The 20,588-nt window shown below is 34.6% G+C and overlaps 3 protein-coding genes across 4 annotated transcripts in view; 1 reads left to right on the top strand and 2 right to left on the bottom strand.

The window, feature by feature from the left end:
• Positions 1-20,588, bottom strand: part of LOC123322974 (dendritic arbor reduction protein 1-like) — a 287,319-nt gene that overhangs the window by 157,604 nt on the left and 109,127 nt on the right. The window lies entirely within an intron of this gene.
• On the top strand, positions 8,933-10,259 carry LOC123322977. Of its 2 annotated transcripts, none has more exons than XM_044911100.1 (3): positions 8,933-9,089; positions 9,291-9,350; positions 9,681-10,259. In XM_044911100.1, the coding sequence occupies exons 2-3, from the start codon at positions 9,328-9,330 to the stop codon at positions 10,087-10,089; spliced, it is 432 nt and encodes a 143-aa protein (XP_044767035.1). In that variant the 5' UTR covers positions 8,933-9,089; positions 9,291-9,327; the 3' UTR covers positions 10,090-10,259. The 2 variants fall into 2 exon arrangements, with proteins under 2 accessions (XP_044767035.1, XP_044767036.1); XM_044911101.1 differs by having other exon boundaries at positions 8,944-9,089; positions 9,224-9,350.
• LOC123322976 lies at positions 15,343-17,123 on the bottom strand. Its single transcript, XM_044911098.1, has 2 exons — positions 15,850-17,123; positions 15,343-15,794 (listed from the first exon to the last, which is right to left on the bottom strand). Exon 1 carries the CDS (start codon positions 16,649-16,651, stop codon positions 15,983-15,985), a length of 669 nt encoding a protein of 222 aa, XP_044767033.1. The 5' UTR covers positions 16,652-17,123; the 3' UTR covers positions 15,343-15,794; positions 15,850-15,982.

The raw sequence follows: 20,588 nt of genomic DNA on the forward strand, positions 1-20,588 counted from the left end.
TCCCAGACCCTGTTTTCGACATGTTGAATAAACGACGAATCAGTTCTGGATAACAGGAAATGATTTATCGGTTTGGGTGATAGAGGTACCTACTTACTACTCGTAGGTACCGGTTGTGGTTGATTGATCAGTTGCTTGCCTAACTATGTAACTTGCTATGTAACGTAACATCATAACGTGCGTTCAAAAAATTCCATAGCCTACTTGAGGACGAATATTTTTGAAGTATCTTTCGATGTCTTTTGAATAGTCTTCAATTTGAATCTTTTTTATCTTCACCCAACCTTGCATCGACAGTATGAAATACGAGTATCTTAGCATTGATTCTTCTTTCTTGTTCAAGTGTTGAAGTTTCTTCATCGAAAATTGCCCCAATGACACTAAAATGCTATCAAGCTACGGAGTTGATGATTTGTACTAGATTTTTCCCGTTGTTGTTCCAACAAAGATAAGTTCCAAAAGTGAAATCCGATATCCTTGACAGTAAACGTCCACAATAATGGACCAAACCAGAAACCTCAGAAATAAGACCATTCCTATGCTCTCCGACACTTGGAAGAATAGTAAAAATCGGGATAGAATAAACGTCTATAAATTGCTCTGCTCCATCGGAAAACACGTCAAAATGTTGAAATGCTAATGGAACGGTCCAAACTAATGGCCTAGACATTTGTAATATGCGCAACGAGCGATACACGCTGTAAATTTACATCGTGTTAGGCCATTGATGGCTGATGTTGACTTACATTATTACTTCCATCATTTTGTAACCGATATGTGGATTGGGTTTCGGTATCGTTTTCTCAAAAGTGCCGGTTCGCGTGGGACGTTTATGTGAACTTGCAACGCGTCAAGGTGTTGGATCCATGTTCTTGTTCAGTTTACGTGCGTTACGTTTCCATAGAACAGGAATTTTAATTTCAAACAGAAGAATCCGACAGTTTGTACTGCCATTGAATGTCTAGATTTCCCACATGCATAATATACAGTGTGCTGGAAAGAAATGCGAAGGACTTTGGGAGATGATTCCTTGATGAAAAAAAGGAGGGGTAGTTCCTATGAATTTTTTTCGAGTTGACAGATTTTAATTTTTTTTTACGATTTTTAAAGAACACTGAGTCATAAAACTATACATAATTGATATAATATGAAGCATTAAGTAGATGTTACTTACACAATATTTTTAGATCTCATAACTTTATTAATAGGGTTAAAAATATCAGCCCCTTATGATTTCTTCAAAAATTGTCTTCGTGGGATAAATTTTTCGAAAAATAAAATTTTCTTATGGTTTCCTATTCATTTCTGGGGAAAAAAAGTCTCTTGCAAAATTTGGATACAGTAGATACTTTTCTCGGAATAAATAAAAACATATAAGCAGTATACGAAGGTCTATGAGAGTTGATGCATGTATTTTATCGGGAGGTAGTCATTCTATGGAACATTTATACGATGGAAGGGAATGAAAACTGATCAGGAATTGAATAGGAAACCATAAGCGAATTTTATTTTTCGAAAATCTACCCCACGAAAACAATTTTTTATTCAAAGGATTCAACCATTCTAAATGAAACATCTATCATGCTCCACAGCCAAATATTTCAAGCTGCAGAGATTGGGAATGGTTTATTAGATGATTGATTTCAACAGTACAATTTTGAATCCATGGTTTTACTGAAGATGTTTTCAAACTAAAAAGCTGAATTACAGAATTTTCAAATTCTTCACAGGAGCACTATTCAACATAAATTGGGCAACAATATTTAGCAGCCGAAAAAACTAGGGCTGCCGTTCGAAAAATAGTTGCATCAGCACCCCATGTACCAGCTAGTTTAGGCAGGATATTTTTCCTAGTTTTCAACTATAGACGCAAATTTTCCAAATGCGCTTTGAAATTCAGCGAGGAATCCAGCTTAACTTCTAGATATTTTAGATCAGAGCTATGTTCCAAAAAAGAACGAACGAAAACTACACTCAACTTTCTATATTTCTTACGATAATTCAAATAGAAACACGAAACCTCGATTTTATATGGGTTAGGAGGCAAACGCTGCTCCAAAAGTAACTCCCAAATTACTAAATTTGTAGATAGATTATTCCCTATACATCTAAAATCAGAATAACGAAATGCGAGGGCAATATCATCAGCGTATATGAATTTCTCACAAGAAGTAGTAGGGATATCACATAGATATAAATGGAAAAGAAGAGTTGCTGAAACTGATTCTTGTGAAAGATCGTAATTCAAAGTTTTGAAATAACTACTATTATCATCAACAAAACTCGAAATCTTCTATCTTATTTCTAGCATGTTTTCTAGTAAGCGAACCATCTTTCCACACTTCTGATGTGTATGAAGTTTGAAAATCAAACCATCCTCTTCCATACTGTGTCATATGCTGCAGATAAATCCACAAATACTGTTCCTCTTTTTAGTTTATCATTGTAACCCGCTTCAATAAAAAAGGCCAGGCTTGGAACCTGATTTCTATTTTTCCTGAAACCCCCTTGACAATTTTGGAAAGCATCTTCTAGAGTCGATTCAATCCCAAAAAGAATTAGCCTCTCTCTGAAATTTTGAAAGGAACACTCAATAAAGTAATGGATCGATAACTACTAAGATCAGAAGAATCCTTTCCACCATTTGAAATTCCTATGACTTTCACCTTTCGGAATTTGCCAGAATTAAGAATGCTATTATGAAAAGATAACAACCAAAACAAGGCCCTTTTACCCAAATACAATAATGAATAAGGGGAAAGGAAGTAAAACACTTCTGACACTTTATTTCACAGTTTAAATGCAGGCATTCGAGAACAATAAACTCATGCGTGAAATTTGAACCGTTTTTGAGATAGGAAATAGCGAAAAGCTCCGATGGCGACGCCAAAGGCACCTTGTGCACACCCAGGCCTGGCTGAGTGCATCTCAAATTTTATAACCGGCGTGTATAATGAGCCTAAACGGTAGCCGAGCCAAGTGGCGATCGTAAATCTAAAACGAGGAATAAATTCGACTGCAAAATGCGCTTTATGAAAGGAGTAAACAATGTTATTATGCACCTTCCCGCATTTTATAAGAGTCCCTCCACCAACGAGACAACCATTTACGATAATTTATAAACTTGCCACAATGGCTCATATGCACGATGGCGCATACAAAGCTTCGGTAATTTGCAATTTGAATACTGTTCAAACGGAGAAGAATGCACCTCGGTGTTCTGATTCAGGGAAGGATCTGCATTTCCCGTTCGTTTTAGATGATTTTTGTGAAAAATCCTGGCGATTTTCCAATAATAAACCCGTAGTGAAGAAGAAATGATGATTGTGAGCGTTCTAAGATGGTCGAATTTGTACCGAGAGTTGTTTAAACTCTAGGGCGTGCAAAAAACAGTGTTATTTCTTTTGGCATATTGCCATAAGCTTATCAACCAAAATGACACAAGGCAACTTCTCTGTTCTTTTTGAGAGTAGTAGTTGGGGCTACCTGAAGAGTACCTCTACTAAAAATTTGATCTTTATATAGGGGGAATTGTCTAGGACAGCATGTCGGAAACGTAAAAAAAAAAACGATCATTGTACATACCCGAGCGTGTCAGATTAAGATATATGTGGTTAATTACATGTTGAAAAGTATATATTGTCTTAATCTGACAATTTAAGCGTGTCGAAAATGTGTGGGAGTGCGCCAAAGTTACAAAAAAAAAGTCACGTGTGCATTCTCGAGCGCGGTGGCGTTTTTCCTTATTTTGAAGCTAATGATTCAAGAATAACGGAAAGAATATAATCTGACAGTTTTAGCAAGCCGAAACAATAAAAATTGGCCATAAAGATCACAAAAATCAGTTTTTTTTAATTATCTCCTTCCCTGGGCTTTATTAAATCTTTTTCACATTCATTATAAAAGTTGTAGAGCATAACATTTTCTACAAATTTTGTCCCAAGCAATTTTTTTTACGTTCAAACGTTTTTGAGATATATGGCAATTAATGCGAGGTGCTTAGCGATACATGCTGAAGCGAAAATTCACTCGTTGGAAAAAAGTACATTCTAAGGTTCAGTCACAGACAACACTAAAATTTTCGTGACTAATTTCGAAATTGTCATCATAGAAATACCTTGTAATTTTGACAATTGGAAGAATGTAGATTAGACTGGGATTCTACATTGACCTTGCCCTTTCGCATGTGTGGCTAAGCTTTTCGCCCTTATCGTCCTCTAACTCGAGAACGGTTAAGAGTATGTTAAATTGCTTCAGACAAAAGTTGTGTAGAATTTTATTATCTACTACTTTCATAATGAATACAAAAACGATTAGAGGTACAGGCAGGGAAATATTCGAAAAAAAAAAAAATTTTATCATCTTCAAAGTGTCAGACTAAGAATACCCCCCCTGATAAGTGTCGAGATTAACCACCTGTATGAAAACCTGACACGCTCGAGTATGTACAAGTAACGATTTTTTTTTACATTTTCAAAGGACCGCTGTGACCTTGCAAATTGTCCAAATTGTCAATCCCTTGAAAAGTTGTTTCCTTTGAGTCCAATTAACATATCCTCCAAAAATCTGACAAGCTGGAAATTTTTTTTTACCATTTTCAACTCTTCCGTACGGTCAGTCCCACCGCGCAAACTGTCAGATAAGCATGAATTCATTATCAGAGACACGTAGGGCATATACAGTATCTTAATCTGACACGCTCGAGTATGTACACCTGACGATTTTTTTGTACATCTTTGAGACCCTGCAGACGCTTTCCCCACCGCTGAAAGTGCATACATCATAAAATCTTTTTTCTTTCTACCATCTAATCTTCAAAATCCACGGCTATTGCCTAACTACCTACATATTTGTACATATTTTAGGGGACAAATAATCTGTGGTCTCCAAGCAGCGATCGTCCTCCTTCCCTCTACCCACCATAGTAATTGCAAAAAAATCGCTAATAATAACAGACGAAGTTCACGAGAATGACTTGATTTCTGAGAATCAATTCAAACTTCAACTAATACTATAACGAATTCACGTAGTGTCCGTGTTCCACCGCTTGGAAATTTCGACATTGGTTTATACAACATTCAGGTTCGTTTACACTTCCTCTTCTTGTTAACAGTTACTCGACGAGGATCCAACCGTATCGAAGAGGTTACCAGGAACGTATCCGTGGATTATGCGAACCACATACCAATGAATTGAAATCGTGAAGTCTCGAACTGATACTACTAGGTTAAGTTCTGTTTCTGGCTCTTCTGCAATCACAATAGAAACTTGATAGGTTGTACTTGCTCCTGTATTAATTTATGAAGGTATACAATGTTTGCAGGTTTCGAATGAGATGAACATGCACGCAAAATTCACTTGGACTTCAGGAATTCTGTTTTTACTTATAACAGTTGTTTCATTTAGTTTATTTCCCATCTCGTTTGTTCCTCTTACCTAAATCCCATGAAAAATTTGTGATATATGGTGGAGCAATATTTTCCATTCAGTCAACAGTTGAGATTATCGAAATTTCCATATTTTATATTGATACAACATCCAATTATTAAATTCTGAACCCTTCTTCAATTTCTGTTATAAGAATGACTAAAACAAACTTTAAAAGAAAAGGCCTCACTTCACTCCTGATAAAAAAGGTAATTTTTTCCACCAATTTTCGATTTGAAACATATTGAAATGATTTATTTTGTACTTCTGAAAAAATGTATGTCCCAACTTACGACACATATATGTTTGCCTCATGTTCGCTTCGGTTATGTGTGCCAGCTGTATGATCTCGATGTAATCAATAAATATTAACCAACGTCGAGACAGTGTTTTCGGTTGCATCACCAAAATATCATCGAGATCTTATCAACTCCACCCTCAACCTCGTTTGTTCACCGAAAAAATCATTATCTTAATTGACTGACGCGGGCCAATTATTGAATGAAAACAAGATAGGAATCTACATTATGCTATTTTGAAATACGAAACTGCCAGGTGATCTATGAAGGAGAAACTATATTGGAACAGGATATTCATATATGAATTCGTGGCTAGTCCTTGGTTCTCGCATAAATTAGATTTTTGAACTTCATCAGAGGCAGCAATTTTTCATGTTGAAATTTCTTATTCCTACTCAATCAAAGTGAAGTAAATGATGAAGTAGTCTTTCTAGAAATCCTTTCTAGAAAGACGTTTTTTAGAAGAAATTGCTTCAATTTTTTTCATAAAATCAAATCAGGTGTTACAGCTATTTATGCAGTTTCCGAATCTTTTTTGAATTGGGTTGTGAATTTTAAGTCAATCTAATATACACTGCGCAAAAAAATTAACGCACATTCTGAAAATCTCAATTTTAATGAAAGTTAACTCTACATTGACTTTATAACTTATTTTTTATGTTCTCTCGGGAAGGTTTTGAACGAAACAAGACGCATTAAATGGAAGAAAAATTCAGGATTTCACCGAATCTTATGTGAAAGAAGAGAAATGAACAATTTTCGAAATACTGAAATGCTGATAAGTGATTTAATACTTGGTATTTCCATCCCTTGCGTTAATTACAGCTCGGCAACGACGGTTCATACTCAAAATGAGTGCTTAAAATGTTCTGATGTAATCCTTCCCAGATTTCTCCGAGTTGGATTCCTAAGTCATTAAGAGTAGCTGGATGATTTTCTGAACTTCTCAGCCTTCTATTGAGGTTGTCCCAAACCTGCTCAATCGGATTGAGATCTGGACTTCTTGCTGGCCATTCCATTCGAGAGACTTCAACCTCTTCAAGGTACTCCTGAACGATGCGCGCAAGATGGGGTCTGGCATTATCGTCCATAAAAATGAAATTTTCACCAATGTATGGGGCAAATGGCACTACATGCTCTTCAAGAATATTCCTTATATACTTATCAGCATACATAGCACCATTATCAACGACCACTAGGTCTGTGCGAGCAGTCAAAGATATTCCACCCCATACCATAATCGATCCTCCCCCGAAACCGGTAGTATTCAGGAAATTGCACTGAGCATATCTTTCATGTGGACGTCTGTATACAAGGGAACGTCGATCACAATGGTAGAGGCAGAATCTAGAATCAACTGAGAAGAGAACTCTTTCCCAATCGGTCTCTTCCCAATGGATATGCTCTCTCGCAAAATCCAAATGCGCCCTTCGATGGGCTGGGGTAAGAGCTGGGCGTCTTGCTATGATAGAGGCCTTAAATCATATTCTCTGAGGCGATTTCTTATTGTCTGAGTGCTAATTTGCACCTCAGGAGTTTGCTCAAGCTGAATTTGAAGGAGGCGAGCGGTTGCTAACCGTTGTCTCAACGAAGAAACTCTCAAGTATGGCAGTTGTTACCCGTGATCTACCCTGTCCTGGTCTTCGGACATTCATACCTGTCTCCCTCAATCGCTGCAGCATTCTGGACACACTTGTATGGGAAGTTCCAAACCTTTCTGCAATTCTTGTTTATGTCCACCCTTCTTCTCGCAAAACTACCGCTTGGGCACATTCCTCCTGGGTCAAATTGCGTGTTTCGCGTTGCATAGCGATCGAGTGTAGAAAATCAAACGAAAGAAAAACTATTGATCACTAGAATTGATCGAGAACGACTGATTTTAGAATGGAGGCAATACATTCAAAATCTAATAATATCATCTTTTTTTATTCCTGCTGGGAAAAAACATCTGTATTGAAGAAAACCGTTGAAAGTGGATAACATATGCATGCATAATTCTGATAAAAATGATTATCATTGAGCCATAATGTGCGTTAATTTTTTTGCGCAGTGTATATAACTTTACCTTATTATCTCACATTTTTCTGAATTGTTTTTTTTAATTTCAGATAAAATTTTCTGGTAACTTGGAGAAAACTCCCAGGATTTTCTTCTTCTGAGAGGAAAGGATCAATTTTTTGCAGGGAGAGATGCCCTTCAGTATGAAATATGTCAGCTTATTAAGTAAACATCTCTTATTACAATACACTACACTCACCGGGAGAAAGAGTTTTTACTGGGTTTTTTTCCTAAGCTCTTGTATCATACGAAAAATTGTATGGTACTTATGCTAATCTCTGCTTAAACTATGGTAGATGCCCTTCAATATGAAATATTTCAGCTTATTCTGTATATAATCACATATACCACATATTACATTCCGTACAAGTATAACATACATCGATGTTGAACAGAGAGGTCATCTAATATCAACATCATTTGACCGTACATCGAGATATAATAATTTCCATTCAGAATTAATTTCGCAACTTGTCATTATCTAATAAGAATATAATGCGTGACTCGATTCCGTTGTGAAATGAATTTGTATACCATCAGGATTGAACTTGAACGAGCAATATATCAAATGCTACGTTGTTCGATGCAATATTTTACACATGAACGGGTTCGCCGTAGATAGAAAACCTTTGTCTTGTCGATAGCTTTTTCAACTTTGATACGAGAATGAACATGGAAAACACGGGAAAGGATGAATTCGAACAATACAGGGTGTGCCATTCGAAATCAGAAAGTAGTAGGCTGATTCCGGAAGATGCAGAAGTCTGGAAATATTTTAGGGAGAAAGTTCATTGTTAAAAATCCCAACATGAGAATTTTAAGCATAAAATAGTGATAAGTTTTTTATGAACGTCTGAAAAGACACCCTGTATAATGTGTTCTCTTCCCGCCGATGAATAGGAATTGAATTTTATTGAAATTGGTTGATTCGTTTCAATATTAACTACCAGTATCTAACTAGGGTCGAATACATTTGTTTTTATTCGAACTAAAATAAGATCCTATAAGGAAATCAGCAAATTCAAATTGGTTAAAATGACTAAGTCTGAAAACAGGAAAATAGAAATTTCACCTTATCCTTGATACATAAAAAGAGCGTTCCAAAGAAATTCTCATCAAATATGTAATATGAATCTTGATAAACACCATATTGTTATCAGACCTCATTGTGTTGGTAATATTATGATTGTCCAACTGAGGAAAATAACAATATCTCAAGAAGTTCAACAAGACGTAACCTGCTATGAAAGAAATAATAAAAACAGTTATAATTAAATTGAGTGTGTTAAAAAAAACTTGTATCAGGTAATTCAAATAAATCAATTTATAATATGAGAGGAAAACATATGAAATAACATTGAGAACATTTCACAATTGACTAATAAATCTGAATTTCATTTGAGACATCATAATCTTTATCAATTTAAACTTTTTCACAGAAAGTAATATTCTTTTGGGATGTCGCCAGTTTTCTTGTGGCGTTAAATTGATGTGTAAATTTTTCAGTTCTCTAGTAACACCAATTAAAAGGAAACAGTAAATTATGAGGAGAACACGGAAAAAGTGGTGAGTATTTTTCCAATTGATTTTTTAATATGTTGAAATTTTCATATCGATGAATATACATCAAATTCAATCGATTATTGTGAACTTTCTCAGAATATTTTGAGAAAAAATAATGTCATTTCATCTTTCGTCCTTGAAGCTACTCTTTTAAAGATAAGTCGACGAAATTTTGGTTGATTATTTTTTTTCCTAAAAATTTTGAGAATTTATCATTTTCGAAATGTTCGATTTCACTTAACTCGGTCACCGATATGCTTATACTCGTCTGTTTCACTCTTGAACCGATTTCTATCATATTTTCCGTAATTTTAAATCCATTTTTATCTTCAGTTACAGGAACTCGATCCTTGATGAAAATAAGGAAAATTATGATCCTAATGAGAATGCTACAAGGGAACGAGGAGGGGTTGGATGTGATCCAGTTCAACAGAACGAAGAAATAGCATCTAGAACAAGATATTACCTTAGGTCACCAAAATTGAAGAATTTGTTAGGAAGGAACAATATCCAGGTCTCCGAAAACGTGAAAGAACCCGATGGAATGAAAAATATTATAACGGAGGTTTCGTCGACTCAAAATAAAAGCGATTCAATCAAACCCCCTTTCGTTTGTACCATTTGCCACGAGGTAATTTTCAAGAGATGCTATGCTGAAGCCCACCTTCTCAGGCACAATTTCAGTTCGTGTGCCTGCTCTGCTTGCGAGTCACAAATGGAAATTTTCAAGACACTCACTTAAAATAGAGATTCTATATATTCAGATAAAAGGTCAATCTGAGGATCATTCTGTGAAGGGTTTCTTGGTATGATCTATTCATTTTATATACTTTACATTTTAATTGTTGTATGTGATGTGTCTTAGTTATTTTTTATTTTATTTGTTAACTGAAATATATTGCTTTAAAAGATCATTATTATGAAGAATTCATTGTCAGGGATTAATAATGGAATTGAGCATACAAAAATCATGGTAATGGTTCTATGCTAGCCCAAATAATTATTGACTGAATCTCAGGCGGCTGTGAAAAATCTAAACAATGTTAGTAACAGCCCCTTCAATAAAATTCAGGTAAGCAGTGACTGAAAATATTTTGAATTTCGTTCTTGGATTGAGAAAATAATTGTAGCAATGGAATGCTGATTGAATGACAAGGAATAACTTGATATTTCGCAATTACTCATTTAGACCTATTTTTTGTCTTGTTATTGCAGTTTCAGGAAAACTCTTTATTCGCAGGTGGGAGGATTTCACTTTATGAAGGGCGTTCATCATTTTTTTCATCACGTGTTTAAACAAATCCGTTTTCCGTTTCGAATGAGTGGCTTTATAGTTATTGATGTGAAACTTTCAGGCGAGAATACCATTATTTATGTATCTCTAATATATTTTCTGGTTCTACCCTGTAATTAATCAGAGTCAATTATTCGGATTCCTGGTATTGTAGAAATCCTGACAGACCTTGACAGTCCTTAAGGATCATTATGATAATAAAACGAGCTCACCTTTAAACTCACTTATTCAAGTGCTTTGTAATTACCAGCAACTGTTCTGAGATTATATGCTTGGATCAAGTAGACCCCTTTCTTTGCAGTAAGATATATTACGTTACCCACTTTAATCCTAGAATAACCGATATTATTTTATTCTATTGGTTATTATGTTGCAATGAACCCGTTATTATTTATATGAATTATGTTGAGAGTAAACAAAAATACGAAAATGAAAACGATTGATTTGTGGTTATGGTTTCTTATTATAACTGATAGCAGGTTGTTATAATATTAAATTAATTTTTATTAGTGAATTATAGGTTCGGGTAAAAGCTTACCTCATGTCTGTTTTTTTATGGCATTCACTATGGGTTATGATGAGGAGTCAAGTTCAGTCTTTGCTGCTTTATTATTTTATTTACTTTATCTATTCACTAGCTCTGCTTGAATCAACAATTTTCTTCAATTTTCTAACTTATGGAAGGGAGTTGGAAATTAAAATGTAGTGAGAAGCCTTCCTTCAAAAAACATAAGAGAAAACTGATATTCACTAATATTTGTAATCTTTGTGCAGCATGAAAGGAACTAGGAAAGTTTGTATTCAATATTTCAGTTAATTCAAAATCATTCTATAGAGACGGTGAGTCTTTGACAGATATTATAACAGTAGATTCTTGAGGTCAAAAGAAGCACTTATTTTCTATACCATTTTTCCAAATCGGCTCGGTTTAAAAGATACAGTCTATCGAAAAACCATGAGAAAATTTTATTTTTAGTTCTATTTCACAAACGGTTTCATCGAATGGAACCAAAACCGAAGCAAATTTCATCCATTACTTAAGAACAAACCAATACGAGATATTGTCATGTAGGTATTTTAACGTGAAATTTCTAGGCGGAGTTACAACTCTTGTCTGCACTCTATTTCAAAGGATTATCATTAGAAATAATAAACCAAAAGGTAATTGACGCAGCCTCCCTGTCTCAACCCATCCATTGTGCAGTCTGGTGCATTTCCTGGATGGAATTTTTCAGAGAAGACACCAGAAATCCAAGCTATGCTTCGCGTATGTGTTATGCAAATGTGCTTCCATAAATTCACGCCCTGTTCCTCCTTCTCGGCTAGGAATACGACTGAATAAATCTACGCCGATTATGCAACAGTTTCTTGAATGAGCATGATGAATCATTTAATTCACACGGTACATTGCCATTTGAACTGCCCAGTTATGCGGAGATGCCTCATTCTAATAACGATATTCATGCAGTTTGTTAATGTCCATGAGGAGTCTTTAAAAATTGACACCTCTGCAAATGAGGCCTGATTATTGTTATTGTTGGTGCGAGAATAGGTAGTTGGAGAAGGAGGAGTTTGAGAACTGGCAGAGTTGAATGGCTAAAACAACTCATTCTAGAAAAATTCAATTTATGACGCTTCTCCGAGATATTGCCTTTTTTGGGTGCTTTTTTCGTGACTGGCTGGCACTTTCATTTTCAGGATGATCTTGGCGTTAATATGTCTGAAAAGGCAACCTGATTATCACATTGATTTGATTGTGGATGCGACTGAAGTGGTACTTTACTATACTGCATTCACATTTATTTTAGCAGTCGGTTGGCCATGAAATAATATTTTCAAGTTTTTGTTACTAGAACGGATTAAGGTTGGAACTCTTGAAATGTTCTATAATGTCATAACGCCGTTGCCACAACTTATATCAATTTAATATTACGAAAATGTTAAAAGTGATTGAAAAAGTGACAGGGTTTCAGTACTATTTAGAATTCAGGTCCACTCATTCAAATAGTTATACCCTGATATTCTAAAATCCACAATACGTCAGACGGTAGCGAACATATTCAATGTAAGAGAATTCAAATAATGTTTCATCTGGATCTAAACGACTTATATTTCAGCTGAATATTTCCACAATCAGAAAGATTGTGAATGAAGAGGATGACAAAGAATTTCCTTCTATTGGGAGACCCAAAAAAGTGGTGGCATTTGAGAATTTTATGTTTGAGTGAATTAATGCGAAAAGTTTACTACACCATTTTCGATGAATGTCATCGTAGAATAAGTTCGCAAAAATTGATTTTTCTATTGTTCATTTGACTTGCACTTTACATTATAAATGTCTTAAGGTACCAATAAATACCTAATTATTATTATTATATCAATAATGAACAGCCACAAATACGCGTCAGTTGTTCTGCTTATTGTTTATTCATGTGAAATTTTTGTTCAAAGGTGAAGTTCATCTTGATTGGAACTTCCTTTAATTCCTTTTACTTATATTGATGCAAAATGATTTTCGTTGGAGAATTTAACATTCTTGTAATTATCTGTTAATTCCTTCGGAAGATACCCATTCCCAACCACTGCAATATATGCATTTCATCTTCGGGTTAATATTTATGAAATCTACAACTGGATGTAACGTATTCAAACTTTAGCCAAAGAAGATAACGAACATTAACTCTCCTCAAGCTAGTGCATATTATGATACTGTACTGATTTCTTGTATTTTCCATGCGAATAACTGGATTTGGTATGTCTTCAATCAGTTTGTACAAACTTCGATTTTGTTCGTCACATATTTTCCGAAAATATTCGACATTGTGATAAAATACATAATAACAGAAACTTTTACGTAGAACGGGCAACATAGCGTTGATTTAAAACCCAAAAATGTTTTGACAAGCGTCATAACCCCACATTTTCGTACTATACAGAGTGAAATGTGTCAAATACACTACGACTGCTAAAATAAAAGTGAATGGGGTATACATGTTGCAATTCGACAACTTTCTTTCAAGCACCAATCACCATCATTATTTCCTTATTGCTTGCCAACATACATTCTTGGTCAATAAATTCATTATTATTAACTAATTACATGCTATTTTTAGAGGAACATTGTTCATTTTTCTTATCAATTCCTTAGAAAATAAGGCTTATCTCTAATCGCTGAAAACTAGAATAAGCACTCTATGCATGGCTTTCCCATCAAAAGTTATAAGCCTCGTCAATACGCCAATACGCCATTGTGGTCCACGCTGTAGATTATCGATAAATAAGATAATTTTTTTACAAATACTAATTATCTACATTGAAATGAGCCCGTCAGAGGAAAAGTGGAATAAGTCACAAATTCCGATTTTTGAGTTATACCAATATTTGGGTACCAAAGGTTGCATATTATTCTTCTTATGAGTGGTATGAGTCAAATCGCCGTTTTGACCGAGTTATACCCATTTAATGTTTTTCCTCTCGACAAAATTTTCCCTACCTATCAATGCGGTTGGTTTTTCAATCAATTGAAACGTAAAACCTTCATTTCCAACATTTCACTTAATTGTAGTTAGATCACTTTTCCTCTGAGCCACTCAAATTATATCTGCCAAAAAATTGTGCACCAAATAGATGATCTCTCATTTTTTTTAAACTTTGCTCTCATTTGATACTGAGACTATAAGATGCAGCATTTCCAGCCGAAAGAACATCCTGCGTCAATGATTAATGCGTATATTCAATGGCTTCGCATAAATGTCAAGTGTGCAATTTCCAACAAAGAATTTATTCATATAGCCACACGTTTTCGTAACACAAAATTGGCCAGAGGCTGAATGAATAATAAACCCGTTGATGTGTATTACGACGCTTAGATCTCGACGGAGATCACTAATTTCTCAATTCGAAACCTAGATGTTATTCTAAAACAATTGATGAAGGTGAAGCCAAACACACACACTTAGATATCGGACTATATGAAAGAAGTGGATCTGTATTTTTTTATTTCGACATCCGGCGATTGTTATCTGACGAAATTTTTAGAAGCTGTTATTTGGTTCAGTGGTCGTGGATTAGATCGGATAGAATGGTGAAATAATAAATTACAGGGTATTCGATACAGATCGGATTTTTTTAAATTTAGGACGCGTGCGATTCATCGCAGTTTCTAGTCAGAATTCAGGGTTTTGTTCGATAAAATATTGGGTTCTAAGTGCATCTGTGTTTGAAAAACAACACTGCAATATTTCACTTGTTTATCTCTGTTCCACTTTGAAAAAATCGAATAAACCCATAGGAACTTTTCATCTTATTTTGAGGTATATCCCAATTTAATACTATTAATCCTGGGACACCCTGTATATAAGCATGATATCCGCCCACAAGGTGAACTTGAGTTCTAAATAAATACAGTCTATATGACTCGCCCTACATTTATTTTTTTTTCAAAAACAGATTTTTCCAGGAATAAGGAATTACAAGAGACCTTATTTGTTCCAAATGAATCAAGCCATCAAAAATAATTTCCATAATATTCGTCAGGGAACTCACACTTCCTCACTTTTCATCTTCTTCACCCTGTATCTCCAGAAGGTGAACTGTTAACCTTCACCCACCTGAAGATACTACTGTAATAGCTTAGTTAGTAGGTCACTTAGAATCATGTAGTTTAGTTTTGAGTTTAACTATAAATGTTCATAAAGTACCTTTACCTTTAAATAATTTTTACTCACTTTATATACATATATATGACATACGTGAAATATTTCATTCTTTACTATTACGATACAAAAATAGGCAATTCATATCAATAAAAGAATAGAATAAATAATTAAATACACACTGAAACAACAAAAATACATAAATAATATTTCATTGTACAGGAAAAATTGAATTAACGAATAAGTAATAAAAAGTTCATTATTCTGGTGAAGTTCATAAATACACTCAGTTGTTTGACACATTTAATGCCCTGATGCTTTTTGAAGATTCTACCATAAAAGATACCTCTTAATTTCATTCCTACTAAGAAATGGGGTGCTACCAGATAAGGAGCCCTTCAAGGCCCTAGTCAAAAATCATAATCAGATCGCTGCAGAATTTTGCATTCCAAAGGTCTTTGCTTTGCCTTGACCTCTATTCTATTCAAGTTTTTGTGGCTATTTTGAAATATGATGATAGTGAAATGAGAATAGACTTTCTATCAAAACTTACCAGATTATAATATGAACGACAATGCCCTTGAATGAATGGTTCGGTATTAAGGTTCTTATTTTCCTGAATTCTGTGAATAATTATAGTACAGAAGTGCCTCATTTCAGAGATGAAGAGAGAGGTTTTTTTCCATTCAATTATTCAATACGTTTAAACCAGTTTTCTGTACGGGTCTCGATATCGAACTGATACAATAGTTCAAAATTCGAACAAGACGATGAGATCCTGTCCCAAATTGGTTCGGATCTATTTTATCAGCATCGTCTCCAATTTCCTTCTTCTCCAAAACTGCCTGGAAGGCCCCTGACTTCCCTTTGGGACCATCTGCAGTCTCTACGGGCTCAGCATCGTCTGCTATGTACCCAAACTCATCTATCTTTTTTATCCTTTCGGTAATCTGGCTTCCGGGGATTCCAATTTCCTTATCTTTCATTTCGTCTACTTCAACTATTTCCGTCTCAACATTAATTGCCTTGTCTTCATCGTCTTCCTCGGGTTCTTCAGTTAAATCAATTACAACTAATTGAGAGTCCTCTTCGTCCTTTTTCGAAGTGTCCCTTTTCGAAGTATCCTTTTTCGAAGCGTCCTTTTTCAAGGTGCCGTTTTCCGATGTGTCTTTTTCAGAAGTTTCAAGTATAGGCATATTATAATTAAAAGCTTCTCTCTTTCTCATCCTCATCTCAAAGAGCCATATCTTGAAATCTTCTTTGGCAATCTTTTTCAGATCCGTCACAGTTACAATACGTTCTTTTGCATCCTCCACTTGGGTTGTTGATGAAAATTGTTTGGGGGTTCGGTCCATTATTGAACGAAGTTTTATATTTTTTCAGTTCTTCGGTATTTTTATTGTTTTTCACTGATTTTTCATATTCCTTATCAAACAATTCCTTCAGTCTTATCACTGCTGCATCTAGTCCTGATTTTTAACCTTTTTGATTTTCCCGACATATATTATTTATTTCCTTCTCATTTCCTGTTACAAGAATTTTGGTAATTACAAATTTCTAAAATTGAAATCTCGTGTTTGATCATGGTATTGAAAAACAATGAAATCAGTTAACCTTGCTCACAGTTCTAGTCCTTGGTAAAAAAAACAAAAACGTATTCAATATTGACAGACACAAAATTTACAGTTTTCTGCTCTGAACACCCATGAAATTTCTTCCTATTTGACTGTGATTTTTCGAGTTGAACTATTCATTGAATTTGTCCTAATTTCTTCAGAACTTATCGAATTCGGAAATATGGTAGGTACACAGATAAGAAGTGCAACAAAATGTCATATGTTTGAATCAATATGCTGGCAATTTGCATTTTTATTTCCTAGATGAAATATCGTTGTACCGATTCTACTCATAGAGCGAAAAGTACCGTTTTTGGCCTCAGTATTTACTAAATTCACATCATTATGATTTTTCAAATCAAATCAGCCCGAAAAGATGGATACAGTACTAGTGGTCTGCTATTGTTCTCATTTTTAATCATAACTAATGCAAAAATTCAAGAAGTAAGCCGGCAGCGAAGTTGACCTCGACCTTGTAAGTTTTCATTATCAGCGGAAATCATCGAAGTAACCTAGCAACGATAAACATATCAGAAACATTAAACGACCAGCCAGGGGGTGTTTTTTTGCCAACATACGAAACCTTTACAAGAGGCTCCGTTTACCTACCAATAGAATGGTAGAATTGATCGTTAGGCAGCAATGCGATATTAGAAAAGAAATTTGGTACTCGCGCAAGATATTTCCTGTACCCATTGTAATTTCATACTCTCGCCTTGAACTATCGATTGCTTCCAAGCAGATCTAATTAATCTATATATCAAGGTTGTTCAAATTGTTCCATTATATGTCCGTAAAAGGTTAGGGCAATTATGTTCATTCATCAGAAATATAATGAAGATTCCTTTGATCATGGATTCCATTCATACCTCGTTGGAGCATAGCTCTCCTTAATTATTTCCAATAACTAGCAGGCCAGGAGACCGCCTATTCTGGCCGAATTTCTTTAAAAAAACCATCATAAAATGAAGATCATAAATACTGAGGCCAAAAAACTACTACCCACCCTAGTCTGTGATTGGTGCTAACCTCACATTTGTCATACTCACGACTGACAGATTTATTCACATTTGCGTTTGATAAACGTCAGAAATCTCGAAATGCCGAAGCTTTTCTTTCTTATTTCCTATCTGGCTTACAGCCTTCTTAATCAAATGGTTTTCTCTTCTTGCCTCTTCCATTCAGTGCTGACGAAACTATATGTCGGTATATACCGACAATACTTCGTCTTTGAGAAATTTTCATTTACGATAATAAACCACTGTTGTCTCAAACAGGAAGTGAAATTTAATGCGTTGATTCACCATTTACAATTCCTGTTTTTTTTCTCATTACACTGTTATACTTTTCTAGATGAGTTTTCCACATTTGATTCTTGAGCTAATTCTTCAGAAATATTGTATGCTGGTTTCTAAAATATTCTGAATCTGATTGATTTAATAGATGATGTCGTTGTTGCATACACTTTCTTCACCTTTCTCCAACTGAAATTTTTTTCACATCTTCAGCTCGATCCTATTCAACAACGTAACAATCTGTTTTAGTAGAATAAATTAACGAAACATACAATTTTTAGAACGGTTAGATATCGATTGTTCAACCTTCAAGCTGACAAATTGAGAAATAAACGTGGCTTTCCACTCTCCTTTTACGAATTGACATATGTCATAACAATTCAACATCCATTGTTTATCCGAGCATTTCTCCGAATACGAATAATAAATTAATAAGTTTTTCAACATCTTGATTGTACAGTGCGTACACAGAATCACCCACACTATCTGCCTAGATTATAATTTATTTTAAAACAATAGAACACGATTTTAATGCAGCCATTGACTAACTTACAACCGAGAACATGACAAGCCATGTGTACAATTAGCATACAAAGTTCAGCCAACATCAATATATTTAATGTTCCAAGAATTAAAACTCTATGATCTTGTTTTTCAGGCTTGAATGACCATTATAGTCACGTCGTTTGTTCTGAGGTTGTCGCCTGTCAATATTTTTGTGAGAATCTGACCTGGTTCCATCGGCTCGTGGAAAAAGACAGGAACATTTTTCACGCATTAAGTTTTATGGGAATGGGCAACATACAATTCCAATATGGCATCTTACATGTAGGACTCGGTATAATTGATGAGTACGTATGGGGATAAGTGCTGTTTCCAAGAACATTGATAAATCTTTGTCGATTCACCGAGTACGAGTCATAGAAAATGCTCATTGACCGGACAGATATGTCCACGTTCTCATTCGCAAGGGCAGTTAGACGATTTTTCAGTCGATTAAAAAAATAAATAAATGATGCATTATAGCGTAAAATTCCAGTAAAGAAACGGAATTTCTTCGAATTCGTTCGATGAAGTGATAAATGACGAAAAATAATTATTTTTCCTATGAAAACCTTTCAAATTCCATAGAGTACTTAAAGGCAAGGAGTTCTACTTTTCTGGGACAATCAGCCAAAACAATTTATGAATACTGAGATCTCTTCGCTCTATCGGGAATTCCAAACGAGCGATACGCCCCCTGGTGTCAATTTTTGTAAATAAAAAGTTTATAGTTAATACACTTCTGTTTGTTTACATAGAGGAACGGAGAATATTTTGGTGTTTCAATAAGAGTTGTCATAAAAATTAATCTTCATCTGTTGAAAATATCTTCTCTATCTCTATCTATTGAAAATATTTCTCTTTCTCATGATAATGGAGGAAGCTTATTGAAGTTTTCATAATTTGCATCCTTTGAGCAAATCTTCGATTACGACTTTCTTGAGAAGATGTCAATTTTTACTCATTTCCACGATGAAATGAACTTTTGGTCAATGTTAAAAGACATATGTATCTCGTCCTTATAACATAGTAAAGTTTTTGTACATTTCAGATCAGTTTCGATGAATAGGTGAAAAGGTGAATTAACTAACCTGGATAAATAACCTTAAAATGAAAGGATTTACACAAACAACTAAACTGTTTCCCATAGAGAGGACTTTTTCCACCTAGTAAGTTGATATACATAAGAATTTTGATAACATCCACACAAAATTTATTTGAAAAATCATTTCTGATTTCCAGTTCAACTTGGACAAGTTTTCTGAGCATCAATGTTGCAATTTTAGCCCTTGTATATAATCGAGAAGGCAAGATATCATAGTTGTGGCTCTCCATATAATCAATTCCCTTCTATTATGATCGTGAAAAGAATAAAGAAGTTCAGATTAAAAAAAATATTGCTCTCTTTTATGAGCTGATTCGAAACATAGTCAGAATTTTTTTCATAAATGTACTTCATGATATTTATTGATCTAGAAGTAATAAAAATCAACACACTTGAATCCAGTTTCGACAAAAAATCTTCAAAATTGAGGATAAACAACTATAAACTGAGAAAAAAGGACTCATTTGTCAAAAACGTTAAAACCCCCTTTAAAATGACAATGAATGCATTAACTTTTCACACTGCACAAAAAAATTAACGCACATTCTGAATATCTCAATTTTATTGAAAGTTAACACTACATTGACTTTATAGCTTATTTTCTATGTTCTCTCAGGAAGGTTTTGAACGAAACAAGACACATTAAATGGAAGAAAAATTCAGGATTTCACCGAATCTTATGAAGAGAAGAGAAATGAACAATTTTCAAAATACTGAAATGATGATAAGTGAT

Source organism: Coccinella septempunctata, chromosome 1, assembly GCF_907165205.1.
Source record: "Coccinella septempunctata chromosome 1, icCocSept1.1, whole genome shotgun sequence".
Lineage (NCBI taxonomy): Eukaryota > Metazoa > Arthropoda > Insecta > Coleoptera > Coccinellidae > Coccinella > Coccinella septempunctata.

Coding starts and splice junctions, on each gene's coding strand:
- LOC123322977 (XM_044911100.1), top strand. CDS start 9,328: ATGAGGAGAACACGGAAAAAGTG. Junction 9,351..9,680: donor AGGAGAACACGGAAAAAGTG/GTGAGTATTTTT, acceptor TTTTATCTTCAG/TTACAGGAACTCGATCCTTG.
- LOC123322976 (XM_044911098.1), bottom strand. CDS start 16,651: ATGGACCGAACCCCCAAACAATTTTCATCAACAACCCAAGTGGAGGAT.